Consider the following 17,735-nt stretch of genomic DNA (forward strand, 5'->3'; position numbering starts at 1 on the left):
CGAACAGCATCCGTCACTGGACTGGCAACACATGGTGCAGTTGGCCTGGTGATTAGAGCAGGACTCCACTGATCCTCAGGGAGAAGAGGGTGAGCCCTGGAGGGGGGGGGGATCCTCCCAATATGGGAGGAGAAGGGGAGGAGTGGAGGAGATGGAGGAAGGGATGGAGAGATGAGGGAGGGCAGAGAGGGAAGGAGAGATGGGGAAGGCGGGGGGAGTAGAGGAGATGGAGGGATGGAGAGAGAGAGAGGGGAGGACAGGAGATGGGGGAAGGGATGGAGAGATGAGGGAGGGCAGAGAGGGAAGGAGAGATGGGGAAGGCGGGGGGGAGTAGAGGAGATGGAGGGATGGAGAGAGAGAGAGGGGAGGACAGGAGATGGAGAGATGAAGCCCTCAGGACTCCAGCTGTGCCTCGTCCACGTGGTGCTGCATGTGCTTGGGAACGCTCTGTGGAAGCAGAAACACACGTCACCCGTCTGGAGGTCCACACCTGAACACACAGACACCAGGGAGGGGGAGTGGACAGAGGGAGGGAGGGAGGGGGGGGGGGAGAGAGGGAGGGAGGGGAGGGAGGGAGGGGGGGGGGGAGAGGGGGGGGAGAGAGGGAGGGAGGGAGGGGGGGGAAGGGGGGGGGGGGAGAGAGGGAGGGAGGGAGGGAGGGAGGGGGGGGAGAGAGGGAGGGAGGGAGGGAGGGAGGGAGGGGGGGGGGGAGAGGGGGGGGAGAGAGGGAGGGAGGGAGGGAGGGGGGGGAAGGGGGGGGGGGGAGAGAGGGAGGGAGGGAGGGGAGGGAGGGGGGGAGAGAGGGAGGGAGGGAGGGGGGGGGGGGGAGAGAGGGAGGGAGGGGGGGGGGGAGAGAGGGAGGGGGGGAGAGGGAGGGAGGGAGGGGGGGGGAGAGAGGGAGGGAGGGGGGGGGAGAGGAGGGAGGGAGGGGGGGGGGGAGAGAGGGAGAGAGGGAGGGGGGGAGAGGGAGGGAGGAGAGGGGGGGGAGAGAGGGAGGGGAGGGGGGGGGGAGAGAGGGAGGGAGGGGGGGGGGGGGAGAGAGGGGGGGGAGAGAGGGAGGGAGGGAGGGGGGGGAGAGAGGGAGGGAGGGAGGGGGGGGGGGAGAGAGGGAGGGAGGGGGGGGGGGGGAGAGGGAGGGAGGGGGGGGGGGGAGAGAGGGAGGGAGGGGGGGGGGGGGAGAGAGGGAGGGGGAGAGAGGGAGGGAGGGAGGGGGGGGGAGAGAGGGAGGGAGGGAGGGAGGGAGGGGGGAGAGAGGGAGGGAGGGAGGGAGGGGGGGGGGGGAGAGAGGGAGGGAGGGAGGGGGGGGGGAGAGAGGGAGGGAGGGAGGGAGGGGGGGGTCGAGAGGGAGGGAGGGGGGGGAGAGAGGGAGGGAGGGAGGGGGGGAGAGAGGGTGGGAGGGAGGGAGGGGGGGGGGGGAGAGAGTGAGGGAGGCACCTACCTGCTTGGAGGCGTTGCGTGTGGAGAAGAACTCGTCACAGTTCCTCCAGTGACACTTGAGCATGGGGAGGGAGGGGGGGGCGTGGTCGCTGAGGAGGTGCTGCTGGAGATGCTGCTTCACCCCGAATACCAGGGAGCAGCCATGCCACTGGGGAGGACACACGGGGTCAGGGGTCATCTGCCTACACAACATCCCCCTGGTCTCTATAGGCTAAATGAGATAACTATCTGACTGGACACATCTGGTCACATCTAATCCTTTCCCACTGGTTTTTATTCCTCCATCCCCCCCCCACCCCCCAGGCCGAGGTCTCACCAGGCAGCGATGGTTCCGCATCAGGTTCAGTCTGGTGGCTTGAACGCTGCCGTTGTAGCAGCCTGTGTAGATCTGCAACAGAACAGACAGCAGGGTTTAGGCAGAACACTGTGTTCCAGGGTGAGCGCTGCAGACTGGCACCACTGTGTGCTATCACAGGGGTCCTGGACTCACCATGCTCTTGTGGATGGACATACACATGACCATGTCACTGTGGCCTCCGTACACCTGCAGCCGCTCATGGGACTGTGTGGGGAGACAGGATAGGGTCAACACCACCACACCTGACCACAACCACATTAACAATAAGGAAGTTTGGATTTCATGGGTGCTAACTAGTCACATTTAGCAACAGAACCCTAAATTAACTAAAAACAAACGGTAACTAAGGAGTAGGAAAACAATTGAAAACACTATCAAACTATTTGAACCAAAACCGTCTTTAATCTCGTGAAATTAAACATGATGGCTATCAACGATGTAGACATAAATCCACTTAAAGGCCAAATTGAACTCCTCTTCCGTCCACCATAATGCATTCAGTTAGCCAAAGGCAAGGAGGGTAATGAGTCCATGTGTCTCATAGTGTACTGATCCTAGGACCAGACCAGGGGGAAGCAGCAAAGTACAGTAAGTAGTAATGTGATGACGCTGTAGATAGACACCTGCAGCTCGTAGACGTGGACCAGCTTGTCCAGGCAGGCGGTGACCATCACCTTCCCCAGAACCGTCACCACGGTGACCGCATGGCTGTGACCCTTGTAGATCCTCACCAGCTGACCGGTCTGCAGCACCAAACACAGTTACATACAGGACTGATCCAGGACTATATAGCACTGACACAGCACTGACACAGCACTGACACAGCACTGACACAGCACTGACACAGCACTGATACAGGACTGATCCAGGACTATATAGCACTGACACAGCACTGACACAGCACTGACACAGCACTGACACAGCACTGACACAGCACTGACACAGCACTGATACAGGACTGATCCAGGACTATATAGCACTGACACAGGACTGATACAGAGAGATATAGACTTGATAGACTTACATGGATGTTGTGGGCATGGACGGTCTGGTCACTGGAGCCGCTGAAGACCAAGTCATTCGCCACCTGGGGGGGGGGGGGTCCACATGAATGTCAGGTCACCTCAGTTTTTGTCATCCACACACACACGCATGTTCATTCAGAGCACGGTCTTGGTCCCCCCCCCCCCCACACACACACACACACACCCCTACCTTCATGCAGAGCACGGTCTTGGTCCCCCCCCCCACACACACACACACCCCCCTACCTTCATGCAGAGCACGGTCTTGGTCCCCCCCCCACACACACACACACCCCCCTACCTTCATGCAGAGCACGGTCTTGGTCCCCCCCCCCACACACACACACACACCCCCCTACCTTCATGCAGAGCACGGTCTTGGAGTGTCCCTCCAGGCTGCGCAGCATCAGTCCGCTCTTGGCGTCTCGCACGCTGATGGTGCTGTCGTACGAGCCCACCAATAGGATGCGCCGCGCCCCCTCCTGGGCGGTCGCTAGGCAACTCACCGCCCGCGGCCCGTGGCACTCAAACACGTCCAGCTGCCTGTTGGTCTGCAGGCCGCAGGAGCACGCTTATTGATAGTGTGTCATAACATTTAAATAGTAACAGCTATTTTTAGAGCATCATTTACATATTATTTACATTTATAAATAATAGGAAACTAAGTAACTAAACAGGCCGAGGACCAGAGGCAAGAAAGGTCCTCACCTTCAGGCTGAAGGAGACCACACAGCCGTTGGCCAGGCCGGCATACAGGATCTTCCACTTGCTGATCAGGCACAGGACCCGGTCTGGCAGAGAGAACTGCTCCACGCACTCCCTCGTCTGGGGAACACAGGGGGGCAGAGGTCATGAACAGGAGTCAGTGAGAGAAGGAGAGGAGGGAGTGGAAGATGGGAGAGAGAAGGATAGTAGAGAGAGAGAGAGACAGAGAGAGAGACAGAGAGACAGAGAGAGAGAGACAGAGAGAGAGAGGAGGAGGAGAGGTAACCTTGAGGCTGTAGCAGCGGATGGTCTGGTCGCTGGAGCCAGAGTAGAGGCGGTGAGGCAGGCCCGGTCCAGACGACACCAGCAGACAGTTCACCTTGGAGCTGTGGCCCTCCAACACAGCCACGCACTTACGGCTCTGAGCACAGCAAGCAGGCAGCTCGTTCAATACAATTTTACGGTCATAGTTTGCAGGTTTACGTGTGTCTCTGTCCACTCTGTATATTGGGGGGTGTTTGACTGGGTGTACAGGGCTGCGCTCGATTGTGTGCAGGGGTGAGTGTATGTGTGTAGCCACGTGTGTGTGTGTGTGTGTGTGTATGGAGCCTCACCACCAGGTTGAAGGCGCGGACAGTGCGGTCTCCAGAGCAGGTGTACAGCAGCCCGTCGTGGATCTGGAGGGCATTCACAGCCTCATGGTGACCCTCAAACACCCCCTCAGAGGGCACCTCCTCCTCGCCCGCGTCTGACGACACCTCCGCTACACACACACGGGGAGGAGAGGAGAGGGAAAGGATAAGCGAATGCCCACGATGCAGCAGCTTGGTGGAACTCAGCAGCTTGGTTGACTAGGATGGTGCTCCTGGAGGGAAACTCCTGTGTGGTCCTGAGGTAAACATCTCGCTTCCGTCTCGTCGGACATCCGCAGGCTGCCTCGAAATATACGCTCCAAACTGTCCTTCCATCCCAGGGTTAACCAGAAGTCCACACACCAGCCCGGTCACTAGCACATCTAGGAATACCTTGCCCTTAAAAGGTCATTTGGGGCTCCTGTTGACTATTCTGGGCTGGAGATCGTGTCGGAGGTCTAATTTGGTGTGTGTGTGTGTGTGACCCAAACACAGTCTGAGGAGATGGATAGACCCACATGACTGAGGCTGGCCAGCTCCTCTCTTCAGCCTGTCAATACAACTGCATTACAACAGTCGCGTCAGGTGTACAGTACTTCCTGTTTACAGTACTTCCTGTTTACAGTACTTCCTGTTTACAGTGTGCGTGCCATTATTTTATCACCAGTGTTATGGCATTGGGGGGGGGGGGGCTATTTCTTGATTAACTTTGTGCTTTATAAATGAACCTGGTTGACTGATTTCTGACCATCCCCCTATTTCTCACAGACATGCAGTAGACCTAGATAGGGTCTAAAGACCTATAGATCTCCATGACTTGAAACACACTTTGCCTACAATATGCTACATACTATACTATACATATACTATATATATCCATGTACTTTCTAAAACATGAGCATTAGAACACATTAAGAGCCATGTTAAATTCCGAGTGTTTCCCAGAAAAGAGAGCCGCTCCCTAACTTCCCAGCCTCTGGAGCCCTGGGAGGAGGAGCGCGCTGGCGACCATGTGACCTACCCGAGGACGTCTTGGGCATCTTCAGGAAGGGGAGGAGCACCTTGAGTTCACTGAGGAGGAGAAGAGGAGACGCGTGTCAGGCTTCCTGCTCCGGCGAGGGTCAGGCCGATGTGTGACAGGATGTAACTGGAGCCCACATGAAAGGCCCCCCTCCCCCCTCCCAGTCTCTCTTCTCCCCGACAGGAAGATGTGTTTGTCAGAACGCCAGCTGTCAAAGTCTCTGATGGACTCTCTCTTCCTTTTCCTGCCATCTAATCTGCAACACCCTCCTTTAGCCAAACCCCCCCTCCTATGGCCAAACACATCCTCTTATAGCCAAACCCCCCCTCCTATGGCCAAACACATCTTCCTTTAGCAAAACACACCCTCCTATAGCCAAACACACCCTCCTATGGCCAAACACACCCTCCTATAGCCAAACACACCCTCCTATAGCCAAACACACCCTCCTATAGCCAAACACACCCTCCTATGGCAAAACACACCCTCCTATAGCCAAACACACCCTCCTATGGCCAAACACACCCTCTTATAGCCAAACACACCCTCCTATGGCCAAACCCCCCCTCTTATAGCCAAACACACCCTCCTATAGCCAAACACACCCTCCTATAGCCAAACACACCCTCCTATGGCCAAACCCCCCCTCTTAAAGCCAAACACACCCTCCTATAGCCAAACACACCCTCCTATAGCCAAACACACCCTCCTATAGCCAAACACACCTTCCTATAGCCAAACACACCCTCCTATAGCCAAACACACCTTCCTATAGCCAAACACACCTTCCTATAGCCAAACACACCTTCCTATAGCCAAACACACCCTCTTGCAGCCCTGTCTGCTCCTGGGCACAGAGGTCACAGATATAGCCCTAGAGGTCACAGGTCACCAACACGCCTTCATCCTTCTCACCTGATAGATGACACCTCCATCTCACTGGTGGACGACACCTCATTGCAGGCCAGTTTCTCGGGCTCCGACTTCAGCATGCTGGGGGCCGGGGCTGGGGCCAAGGCTGGGGCTTGAGGCTTGGGAGAGGCCGGGGTTTGAGACTGGGGAGAGACTGGGGTGTGAGGCTGGGGAGAGGCCGGACTTTGAGGCTGGGGAGAAGCCGGGGTTTGAGGCTGGGGAGAGGCCGGGAATTGAGGCTGGGGAGAGGCCGGGGTGACGTCCATGCCGCTGTCCTCTGGGTCAGACGTGTCGAGGGTCACCACCTCCAGGGGAGCTTGGGGAATTTCCACCATCTCCAGGGAGGAGTCAGAGTCCCCCTTCCCAGGTTTGGTGGCTGGTGACTGGGGCCCGGAGGCGTCCTCTGCCCCCTCCATGGTGGTAGACGTGGAGGTGCTGACCTGGGCGCCGCCAGGCCTCCTGCGTTGGCGGAGTCTCCTGTGGGGCCGGGAGGACGACTCCCCCTCCAGCTCCGTGTCGCTGTTCTGGCCCTGCTCCGGCCCCTGCGCCTGCCTCAGAACCCTCTTCTTCTTCAGCTTCCTCACACGCTTCCCCGTCTTCGGCTCTGGGGGGGGAGGGGCCGCGGGCTCCGGGGCCCCGGGCTGGGAGCCCCTCCGGCAGGGCAGGGGGGGGCCGGGGAAGGGCTTGGTCTCTGGGGAGGGGAGGGGCCTGGAGGTCTGCACGGCCCGCTCTACTGACTGGACCTTCATACCCGGCAGGCTCGCTCTGCCATCCCACGACCCCCCACTGAGTCTTCTGACAGAAGGCTGGGACGACTGGGAGGAGAGACCAGGACCTAGAGAAGCAGGACCAGACAGCTTGAACATACTTCTATACTATCTGAACAGTCCACACCAAAGAAATATGAAGTGTGAGTGAATGTGTGTGTGTTTACTTATGGGAGAGGAAATTAGGGTGATTTCTGATGTGTGTGTGTGTGTCTGTGTGTCTGTGTGTGTGTGTACCTGGGGGAGAGATTGTGGGTTCTGGGGTGGTACTGTGGGCCCCATGCGGCACTGTGCTCTCCTCAGGGTCCAGCTGTGTGGCCCCCTTGTGAGGGGAGGGGGACTCCTGTTTCACCACCACGGGCAGGTTGGGGGCGGAGGAGGGGCGGGCCTGTGGAGGCTGAGGGCTGGGATGGGGGACAGCAGCGTCGGTCATGGGGGAGAGCAGTGCAGGAATCTGTGGATCTGCTGGAGCTAAGGCCATCTCCTCATCCAGGGCCTTCCCCAGCAGCTCAGGCGACGAGCTGTCAAACTCGCCTGGGGAGAGATGTTTTTTACAGTTTCACAGACATTTTAGCCATTTAGAAGACATTTTTATCTGAAAGGACGCACAAATAGTGCATGTAGAAAATACAGCAAATAATTAATTATCAGATAGTGCGAACAGTTTCTGAAAGATGTTAAGGATGTTCATCCCCTCGGTGGCGACAGGAGAGGGGAGGGATGAGTTAAGAGGTAAATGGAGGTAAGGTGAGAGGTAAGGAGAGGGGTGAGGTTAGAGGTGATGGTTAGAGATTAGGTGATAGTTAAAGGTGATGGTTAGAGATTAGGTGATGGTTAGGTGATGGGTTAGAGGGTGTGGGTTAGAGGTGATGGGTTAGAGGTTATGGGTAGAGGGTATGGTGATGATGATGAGGGTATGGTGATGTTAGAGGTGATGGGTAGTGGTAATGGTAATGGCCAATCATAGAGGTGTGGTCCTCACCTTGCATCCCCTGGAGCAGCTCTATACGCTTGCTTCTCAGGGTACTCATCTCCATGGTTACCTGCGGAAGCACCCAAAAAAGCTTAAATCATGAGTCAGAACAGAGGGGGTTGGCCAATTCTGTAGCCGGATCCCTGTCTGCCGGGAATAGACCTGCCTGTCTGTCTGTCTGTCTACTGGGGTGAGCCCTCCCTGTCTACTGGGGTGAGACCTATCTGTCTGTCTGTCTGTCTGTCTGTCTGTCTGTCTGTCTGTCTGTCTGTCTGTCTGTCTGTCTGTCTGTCTGTCTGTCTGTCTGTCTGTCTGTCTGTCTGTCTGTCTGTCTACTGGGGTGAGCCCTGTCTGTCTGTCTGTCTACTGGGGTGAGCCCTGTCTGTCTGTCTGCTGGGGTGAGACCTGTCTGTCTGTCTGTCTGTCTACTGGGGTGAGACCTGTCTGTCTACTGGGGTGAGCCCTGTCTGTGTGTAGGAAGCCGCCCACCTTCTGTTTGAGCACCATGAGGCTCTGGACCTCCAGGTAGGCCTGCTGCAGGGCAGCGCGGGCCTGCAACAGGCTGTCGTCCACGGCCTGGAGGTCCCGGCTGAGCTGCTCCTCACGCAGTGACACGACCAGCAGCTGGTCCACCTGCAGGCGCTCTGCAACACACCACATCCAGACACTCATCCAACGGCTGCGTTCAAGGTTATATAACCATCCCAGTCTATGTAGATATTATACGTTAGGGATAAGGATGAGAGGGGCTGGGAGATAAAAGCATAATGAATACATTTTATTTTTTTTACGTGATTTATAACTTTAATGCTTATTTTCCAAGTCCCGGTTAAAGTTAATTGTCATATGCACATAACAATTAGGAGCATTAAAGGAACGAATAAAGGAACATTTAATTCATGTATTTTATTACATTTGTATTTCACAAGAGAAAGCCCAATCTGTCTGTTTGACTGGAAGAACTAGCAACCACTCACAGTCTGGAATATGTACCATTATACATGAAGCTCGCTGATGATTGGCTGAGCAATGGGTCCCTCGAATGGGCAATGCACTAGTATTTTTAAATGAGAGACTACATTTATCCTGAAGGGTGAGGGGAAGGAGATGGAGGGAAGGGAACTCACCTTTCTTCGACTTTGTTTTCCTCCTCTTGTTCTTTCGTTCCAGGCTTGGAATCTCAGGGGATGGCACGTCCTAAAAACAGAAAGTGAAATAGACAGGAGGTTTGAGGAACAACCCCCATATTAACAACACGACCTTTGTCTCCCATGTGGATCAGGCAAGGTGATGCCCTTCCGCAACTCACCCCGGCGGCCCTGCGTTTCTTCCCGGAGCCGGGGGCCTCACTGGGCTCCGTACTTAAGCTGCTGTACCCCACCATGGAGTCGGGGGCCTGAGGGACCCCTACTGGCTCCTGGAGGTCTGTTTGCGGTCTGGCCTCATTCTGCAAGTCTGTCTCCTCCTCCTCCTCCTCCGGCTGCTGCTTGACTTTCACTTCCCAATCTGCAGGTGTGGCGGTCAGGGTAGGAGCCAGGGCTGTGAAGGGGGTGGGGGTCAGGGTGGAGATGGTGGTGGGGGAGCTGCGTCGGCTAGGCCGGAGCTGGCTCTTCCTGGCTGCCCTCTCCTCCAGACCGGGGAAGAGGGAGCTCTCCGGGGCCACGCTGCTCTCTGATAGGCTGCGTTGGCGGGTGGGCGCCATGTTGGCATGGCCTATTAGCAGAGACTCCCATTGGAAACCCTCCGTCAGAGGAATGTCCTCCTCCTCCTGGCTCATCCCCTCCTGGTCACATGACACCATCTCGATCCCGAACCTGGCAGAACACAGGAAGAGGGAGTACGACGTTAGTACAGAAGTTAACTGTGACGATGTTGTTGCTTTATTTGCCGCACTGTCCCATCATCAGATGTATCTACTGTTGTAGGTGAGATTGATGTTGCTGTTGGTGTCAGGCTTCTTGGTTCCATCCACTGAAATCCTGTTAAACTACGCCCTTCAGATCCGTGATCTTCTGCTGTACTTTCAATAAGCAATATGTATATGTCACTTTGGATAAACATGTCTGCTGAATGAATAAAACCTCAAATGTAATGTAAACTATTACAATGACAACTGAGCTATATGGATTATTATAATATATTCATATAATGTCCACGGGTATGCTGCTATGGAAAGCAATAATTCCACTTCACTGAGAACCTGGGTTAGGGTCAGGATTAAAGATAACTATATGGGGTAATGATATCAGGGTTAGGGTATATCGGATAATGATATCAGGGTTAGGGTATATTGGATAATGATATCAGGGTTAGGGTATATTGGATAATGACATCAGGGTTAGGGTATATTGGATAATGGCATCAGGGTTAGGGTCAAATATATGGGGTATACCAGTGGGTTAAGGTTAGCTCTATGGGGTAATCCCAGTGGGTTAGGGTTAGCTCTATGGGGTAATCCCAGTGGGTTAGGGTTAGCTCTATGGGGTAATCCCAGTGGGTTTGGGTTAGCTCTATGGGGTAATCCCAGTGAATTAGGGTTAGCTCTATGGGGTAATCCCAGTGGGTTAGGGTTAGCTCTATGGGGTAATCCCAGTGGGTTAGGGTTAGCTCTATGGGGTAATCCCAGTGGGTTAGGGTTAGCTCTATGGGGTAACCCTGTCAGGTTCACTGCTCCGCTAGCTGAGGCTCACCTGGGCTGGCCTTTGCCCTGCTGCTGCTTCTTCCTGCAGACCTCCAGGTAGACCTGCTCCCAGTTGACGTTCCTGCGGGAGCCGGAGGAGCTGATGAGCTGCCTGACTGTGGGCTTCAGGCCCGAGTCCTTCTCCGCCTCCGCTCTCCGGGCGCCGCTCACGCTGCGGATCCGGCGGGCGATGTTCAGGTTGGGCTCGCACGCCCCGCCCTTGGGCTTGGTGCTGATGTGCTTGGTCAGGTCTCTCTTCAGACTCGGGGGAATGCCCGCTTTGAGGCTGGCAGCGCAGGAGGTGGTCTGGGCTTCCCTGCTCTTACAGACGTCGCTGTCTGAGCCCGGCCCTGTGTCTACAGGCTCCCTCACAGCAGCCAGGCCTCCTTCCTCCTCCCCTCGCTCCCTGTACTCCTCCTCCTCCCTGCCTGGGGCCTCCATGCTGGAGGTGCTGACCTGGACTGACTGGACTGACTGGCTGTTGACCACAGGCCTCCAAAACTTTGGATGCTTCTTACCTCCTCCTCTGAGGGAACATCTGACCGGGGCAGGTGAGACCGGGGCAGGTAAGACTGGGGCAGGTAAGACTGGGGCAGGTGTGACTGGGGCAGGTGTGACTGGGGCAGGTAAGACTGGGGCAGGTAAGACTGGGGCAGGTGTGATTGGGGCAGGTAAGACTGGGGCAGGTAAGACTGGGGCAGGTGTGATTGGGGCAGGTGTGATTGGGGCAGGTGTGACCAGGGCAGGTGTGACCAGGGCAGGTGTGACCAGGGCAGGTAAGATTGGGGCAGGTGTGATTGGGGCAGGTGTGACCAGGGCAGGTGTGACCAGGGCAGGTGTGACCGGGGCAGGCCTCGCTGGTGGGTTGGCCCCATCCTGACGATGGCCGGTGCTCTTCTTCCGTGCTCCGCCCCCCCTCACTTGTGTCTTCTCCTGTTTCTCCTCGTTGTGACGCTTGGTCCACGCCCCTCGGCCAGAGGGCCGGTCCAGCAGCGTCTCCTTGGCCCTCCTCAGCATCTCCGCCAGCTCCTGCTCCTCCTTCTCACCTAGGGCCGAGGGCTGGGGCCCACTGGGCGCCGAGGGCTGGCGGTGAGTAGGGTTCTGGCTGGAGCTCCTGCTGGAGGAGTTGGAACTGGATGCTGAGGCCTGCTTCTTCTCAGGGCGCTGAGCTCCCGGCTTGGCTGGCTTGGGTCTGGAGGAGAGGGAAGAGCGGGTGGTGGAGGAGGTGCTGCTGTCCCTCTGGGCACTGCTGTTGCTGCTACTTCTCTGGCTGCCCTCAGGCCTCTGCCTGGTCTTCTGGTCCCACCGCGACAGCCTGGAGGCGGCGTGGGCGTCGGTCGCCGGGTCCCCGTCCTCGCATGGGGCAGCGGCCCCCCTGGGGAGCTTCTCCGAGGGGCTGGGGTGGGCGTCCCCATGAGGCGACGGCTCCCGGATTTTGAGAGTCGGATACGGACTCCAGCGGCAGCTCTTATCCAGTTTGGGGTTGCTGCCAAAGTTCTTGCGCTCCAGGCCTGGACCCTCGCGGCTCTGAGGCCTGCTTTGACGCCACTCCAAATCCTCCTTCCTCGCCTGGTTCTGAACCTCAAAGTTCTGGTAAGAGTTCCATGGAGACAGTTGGTCGCTGGTGAAGTCCATCATGTGGTCAGGCTCCATGGTCGACGAGCCCAACTTCCTACTGCCACTCCAGCCAGGACGACTGTGCAGGCTTCCACTACTCCTCTCCCCACCATCCCAGGTCTGGTAGTCGGGGGGCTCTTGGGCATGCCACGTGGCACTCTTGCCCTGTCTGCTCTGCTGGTGCCAGGTTCTTGGGTCCTCCTGGGAGCCCCACGCCCGCCCAGCCACGGTGCTGCTCCCCTCCCAGCCAGCCCCACCCCAGGCCTGGACGGCTGTTCCTGGGCAGTTCTTCTGCGGCCAGCCCCCCTTTTGACGGACGTACTGCTTGGTTTGATCCCACCTCTGCTGCAGCTGCTGCATCTTCCTCCTCCTTTCCTCCTCCTCTTCCTCCTTCTTCCTCTTCGCTTCTTCGATGGCCAGCTTAGAGGCAGCGAATTCTTTGGCTCGTTTGGAGGCAAGTTCCTCTAGTCTGAAAGATGGTGAAAAAAGGTATTTATAAAAAAATAAAATATAAAAACACGTACGAACACATGCACACAATGAAGACCAATTCGAAAAAACCTAGTATTCATTCTCTAAGGTTGATAATGTATGTAGACATGAGAAGGTGCAGTGGTCATTAATACTGTAGGGTAAGGGCAAGAGTTAGTGTGACATTCTATCCCTGGCACATCCCTCATAAAGTTGGCAGCACTGAGCTCTGGAGCAGCGGCCTTTGACCTCCGAGGTTCTGGCTGCGCTGAGATCAGGTCTGGCATGTGACTTTGCTGACAGCTGCAAAGCCACTTCTGCTGGTGACAATCAAAACGCATAGCATTTGCTCTGCCTTCCACCCCTATAGGGTTTCCCACGGCAACAACAGTCGGTGGGTCTGTCACTTTCTATAACCCAAAATGTCAGCCAGAGGCTTGGTGATAAGCTGAGGGGAGGGGTAGAAGTGGCATGGGGTGGAATGCTCCAGAGCTTGAGTGTGAGTGAAAGAGTGCAGTCGTTCTTTTTTTAGGCGGTGTGCCTGAAACCCGAGTCTGACCTGCGCCCAGTACACAGTAGCAGCATTTGGCTATATGAGTTCAACCATGAGTGTGACTATACATGGTCCATTGATACAGCCTAGCACCAACACTACCATAAACATCACTAGCATCCAACACACTAACATCAACAACATTCATACCACTAGAGTGTTTGCAGTGTATTATTTGAGGGATGGGTACAGCTTAGTGGTATTGTCCCCGTTCAATGCCCCCCCCCCCCCCCCCGTACATCACTTCTGCTAAATGGACACATTTTTGGACTGGATTAATACAGTATTTTTACAGTCTCTACAGGGACACTAGAGAAGCTGACACCATTTTACTCATTATATATTTTAGCCTCAACTTGACATTGGAAATGAATCATTTGAGCGGTAAAACTGGATGGCAGAGTTTTACCTGTTCAGTTCCTTCCTCCTCATGATCAGCTTCACCAGCTCCTGGTCAAAGTATTCCTCCTCCTGGTCCTTCCCGGCGTGTCTGCGGTCGTGGGCCTCCACGCGCTGCTTGTGCCCGGGGCTGGAGATGTGGCTCGCGTAGTCCGTCAGGCTCAGCACGGTCACACCGCACGCGCGGCACTCGTGACCGCAGTCCCTGGGGAGGGAGGGGGACAGCGGGCGCTCGATGACTCCCTCGGGCATGGTTCTGGTCCAGTCTGGTTTCATGCAAAGCCTTCAACAAAGAAAGGCTCTACCGCACGGTGCTTAGGTCTATCCAAAGGGAGAGGAGAATACTCAACACTCCTTGGTTTAAAAAAAATTACTACAATCTCCCAATTTCTCTTCTCAGATCAGGAGGTAAACTAACTTAAGTATTTTTCTTCAGTTCAAAAACAGTAAAAAGGGTCTTCCTGATCTGGCTGGTTTCTGAGGGGTCGGGGGTTCCGGATGGGGGCAGCAGGCAGCCCTGGTAGCATGCTAGTGTGGCTGTGTTGATCCCAGTTGGGCCCGCTGTGGAGCACAGCGCTGGGGCGCGTGGAGGGGTGACAGGCCCGCTCTCAGGCAGCCTCAGCCTAGCACGTCCTCATGATGCCGTCTGCTGTGCTCTGAACCCACGCACGGCCAGCGCCCCCTATATATGGCCCCGCCCCCTGGGCTGTAACCCCACCCCCTTCCTCTGACCAGCAGCCTCCTCGGTGCACCAACTGTGGAGCTGGCGGCCTCATTGACCAATCCCGAGGGCCCCTGTAACCCGAGCCCCGTGCAGCTGCACATACACCCAACGCCAGCCTCTCCCAACTATGCCACGCGGTGACCCAGAGACAGGGACTTCACTGGCTGCCGTTCAAACTTGAAGTGTGTCATGGCAGCCTGCCACGTCCTCCCAGCCCCACCAGGTCGTCAGTTGGTGAGGTTGTGGCTTATTCTTAACTGGGACTTTGTTTCATAAGAGGCCTGCGCAGAAAGGTTACCGTACACACACTGACCCATTCTCCGGTCCAAACGTTTGACAGCTATTTCCACAACGAACTGTAAAATTACGAGAAACACCCAGAGGCTGAGTAGTTGATAAGACGGTGAGTTATCGGAACCAGTAATTCATATCTCAAGTTGAGATATTTTTTATTTTACCCAAATCCTCACCCAACAGTGGTGAGCTGAGCCAGGAGAAGCGACGGCCCAGTACTCAGCTGCCCTTGTCAGCTCCTCCGTCTCTCACAACGCGGTCACATATTTCACTAATCTACAGGTCACAGAAGTGGCGAGCTAGCCTCCGTCAGCTGACCCCTGCCTGTTGTTCCAAGGAGATTGTGTCTCTCTCTCTCTATATTTATATATATATATATATATACACACATATACTCTCTATGCCCCTCAGTCGAGACAGCTGCCTCTCTTCTTTACGAGATGCAATAGTGGGTCACACGTGCGCATGCACACACGTATTCATAGCCCGAAGATCAAGAGAACTGGATGCACTGTAATTAAGTTCTGACAACTCAACATCCCAATGACACTGAAGCCTACTGTAGTCCCTTATTAAAAGGATATTTTCGGACCAAAGCTAGTTCAAATGAATGTGTTCATCTCTGATGTATGAATATGCAATAATAATCAGTGCACTAAGTAGAAAACAAACAGAACTCACCGGCCTTTCAGGTTCTCCAGCTCACGATGATGCAGCATGCTCCTCATGTGATCATCCATTTCCTGCCCACACAGGAGACCCCCCCACCCACAAAGCAAATCAGATCACAATGCTGCCAGTCTCATGCCAGCTACTCTCTGCCCATATACAGTAAATGCCTTTAAAAGCACTGTCCAGGTCGAATAATCCCCTCCCCCTCCATACGCAGCGACACAGCACTGGTCATGTAGGAGCTCATCCCCATGGGAAGGTCTCGAGGAGCAGATCATAAACACAGGAAGTCAGGGTGGATCCAGGAAGCACGTTACCTGTTTGGAGCTGTAAACAGTTTGGCAAAGGATGCATTTCCTCTCTCTCCCCATGTTGGACGTTGGTGTGTTAGGCCATTACTGTAAAAAATATAACAATAATGTCTTAATTTAGCCCTTATCCAAAGCAACATACAGCGGGGGATTTGAACCCGCAACTACTCTATCTGCAGTGGCATGCTCTGCCGCAGACACAGGGATGATATGATCAGTGAGTCCAGATCCACAGACCCAGCGAGTGCTACACTGGAGGGTTTAGTAACGCTGCTTATAAATAGCAAGCTTCAGCCTCAGCCGCCTGTGGTATTGACTATGTTAACGCACTAAATCTGTCCAGGTATGCAGGCCTGCTGCCTGTTATCATGTTAGCATCTGAGGCTGTGTGTGCAAGGGCACTGGTTTGAACATTGGTGGGGACAAGGGTTTCTCCTCGTCCTATTGGCTAACACCACCCTCTCTGCTGGTCGTTATCAATGGGGACATTTCGATGGTGCCTTGACATTGGTAGGGACACGTCCCCACTGTGCGTCCCTACAGCCACAACTATGAGTGTGTGGGACTGGAGCGAACCCTGCTTCCCTACCCAGGAGGAGAGCAGAGCAGAGCAGAGGGTTTCACTACCCTTCCCCCCCCCCCCCCTTCCCCTCCAGACCACCTGGCTCTTCAACAACAGGCTCGAGTCAGTGCCAACCCCGAACAGGCCTGGATGCCAGTTCTGAGCCTGGCCCGGTCCACGTTCCAGCTCCAGTCTGCTGACCCAGCAGCTCCCGGGCCCAGGGTCCTGGGAGGGCCCACACATGCTCAGCCTTCACCGGGCACGGCGGGCCAACACTCTGGGCATACCGTCACCGTCTGGCAATCTGAATGCTTCACAATCCTGCGCTTCATCTTGACTGTGTTGAAAGTACAACTTGGCCAGAAAGGCCACCTTTGACATGTTTGCAACAGCGTGGAAATCTATGTTGAAACAACTTTACTTCAACAACATACACAACTTTATTTAAACACCACAGCCTATATGCGGATGAATGCCAGGCCATCATCCCTATGTAGCCTTCATTATGGTGTTGATTGGCCATACAAAGTCCTTCTCTCACTAACAATCATAGGTCAAGTTTGACTTTTATCAAAGCTATAATTGGAGGATAATCCCATCACACCGAGTAAAACGCTGAGAGCAGGCAGCTTTCCCATCTACTGAAGAGGTGCTTGGTCTAAACCCAGTAAACGGAGGGTGGACGGAGACCCCTGGAGATAAGACGTGTTGTTGACCGAACCGCCTGATGACCAGGCCTACTATCTTGTGAACGGAGCTTTGCATCAAACAACAAGATGGGTTCCATTATATAAACAATGATTACCTACAAACTCAATCATGACGACTACTACTGTGTTTACCTTTACAAGTTACTAGCTAGCTGTGCATGTACCCAAGCTGCGCTTATTACTGTCAAGATACAATAACAATGCACGAGAGGGCTTGTACTGGCACACCCACACTGTAACAATAACTTCCTCCATTGCAATGGGAAGGTAGTCTATGATAGTAGATATAGCGCGCTGCCTTTGTTTACATAATGGATAGTAGGCTAGTAGTAGAGAACTAGCACTAGCTATCACTGGTTAGCATCACGCCATGTAGCTACGCTGAACCATGGAATATAGAGCTAACCAAAGCAAAACCATTTAACCAGGCACAGGTAGCAGTTAGCTAAATAATATAACGCGCATTATTTAACAACAACAGATACAAAGTTCGCAGGTTTGCAGGACATGGGAGACTAAGTCCTTTTGCTAGCTAACATGTAGTCTAGCTCGCTAATAACGTGTGCATGAGATGCATAGGCCAGGGCTAGCTAGCTAGCTAGGTAGATTAGTATTACTACTGTACTAGGCTAGCTGGTTTTAAGTTTGTTATCCTGCTAACCAAACAAATAGCAGGGTCTGACTAAGTAAATCAACAATTCTAGCAACATATACCGCTACATAAAAAAACTGAAATTGTTAATTTATTGCGTTATGCTTATTATTTTGATGTAAAATATCTACCGTCATAACTTCCCAACTAGCGCTTCAAGCAGTAGCTTACTTCCCGTACACAGCTGTGGTAACTCAGCCACTCCCCCTCCGGCAGCATGGCACTTGAGTGTGAGTAGGTGTGTTCACGAACATTAGCGT

At 54.6% G+C, this 17,735-nt stretch overlaps 1 protein-coding gene across 2 annotated transcripts; it reads right to left on the reverse strand.

The window, feature by feature from the left end:
• Positions 1-247: 247 nt before the first annotated feature.
• znf106a (zinc finger protein 106a) lies at positions 248-17,675 on the reverse strand. 2 transcript variants are annotated; one of them, XM_047015143.1, is made up of 23 exons: positions 17,607-17,675; positions 15,558-15,638; positions 15,250-15,311; positions 13,561-13,755; positions 10,521-12,596; positions 9,140-9,644; positions 8,958-9,027; positions 8,320-8,474; positions 7,840-7,900; positions 7,095-7,391; positions 6,094-6,925; positions 5,179-5,228; positions 4,140-4,288; positions 3,812-3,946; positions 3,529-3,645; positions 3,180-3,371; positions 2,820-2,882; positions 2,419-2,538; positions 1,928-1,999; positions 1,754-1,825; positions 1,439-1,585; positions 346-447; positions 248-268 (listed from the first exon to the last, which is right to left on the reverse strand). In XM_047015143.1, exons 2-22 carry the CDS (start codon positions 15,609-15,611, stop codon positions 394-396), a joined length of 5,478 nt encoding a protein of 1,825 aa, XP_046871099.1. In that variant the 5' UTR covers positions 15,612-15,638; positions 17,607-17,675; the 3' UTR covers positions 248-268; positions 346-393. The 2 variants fall into 2 exon arrangements, with proteins under 2 accessions (XP_046871099.1, XP_046871098.1); XM_047015142.1 differs by lacking the exon at positions 248-268 and having other exon boundaries at positions 314-447.
• Between the last annotated feature and the right edge of the window lie 60 nt (positions 17,676-17,735).

Source organism: Hypomesus transpacificus, chromosome 3, assembly GCF_021917145.1.
Source record: "Hypomesus transpacificus isolate Combined female chromosome 3, fHypTra1, whole genome shotgun sequence".
Lineage (NCBI taxonomy): Eukaryota > Metazoa > Chordata > Actinopteri > Osmeriformes > Osmeridae > Hypomesus > Hypomesus transpacificus.

Excerpts from the sequence above, each read along its gene's own strand:
- znf106a (XM_047015143.1), bottom strand. The coding sequence starts at position 15,611 with ATGGGGAGAGAGAGGAAATGCATCCTTTGCCAAACTGTTTACAGCTCC. Across the intron at positions 12,597-13,560 it reads AGGAGGAAGGAACTGAACAG|ACTAGAGGAACTTGCCTCCA; the intron begins GTAAAACTCTGC and ends ACCATCTTTCAG. Across the intron at positions 7,901-8,319 it reads TCATGGTGCTCAAACAGAAG|GTAACCATGGAGATGAGTAC; the intron begins GTGGGCGGCTTC and ends GTGCTTCCGCAG.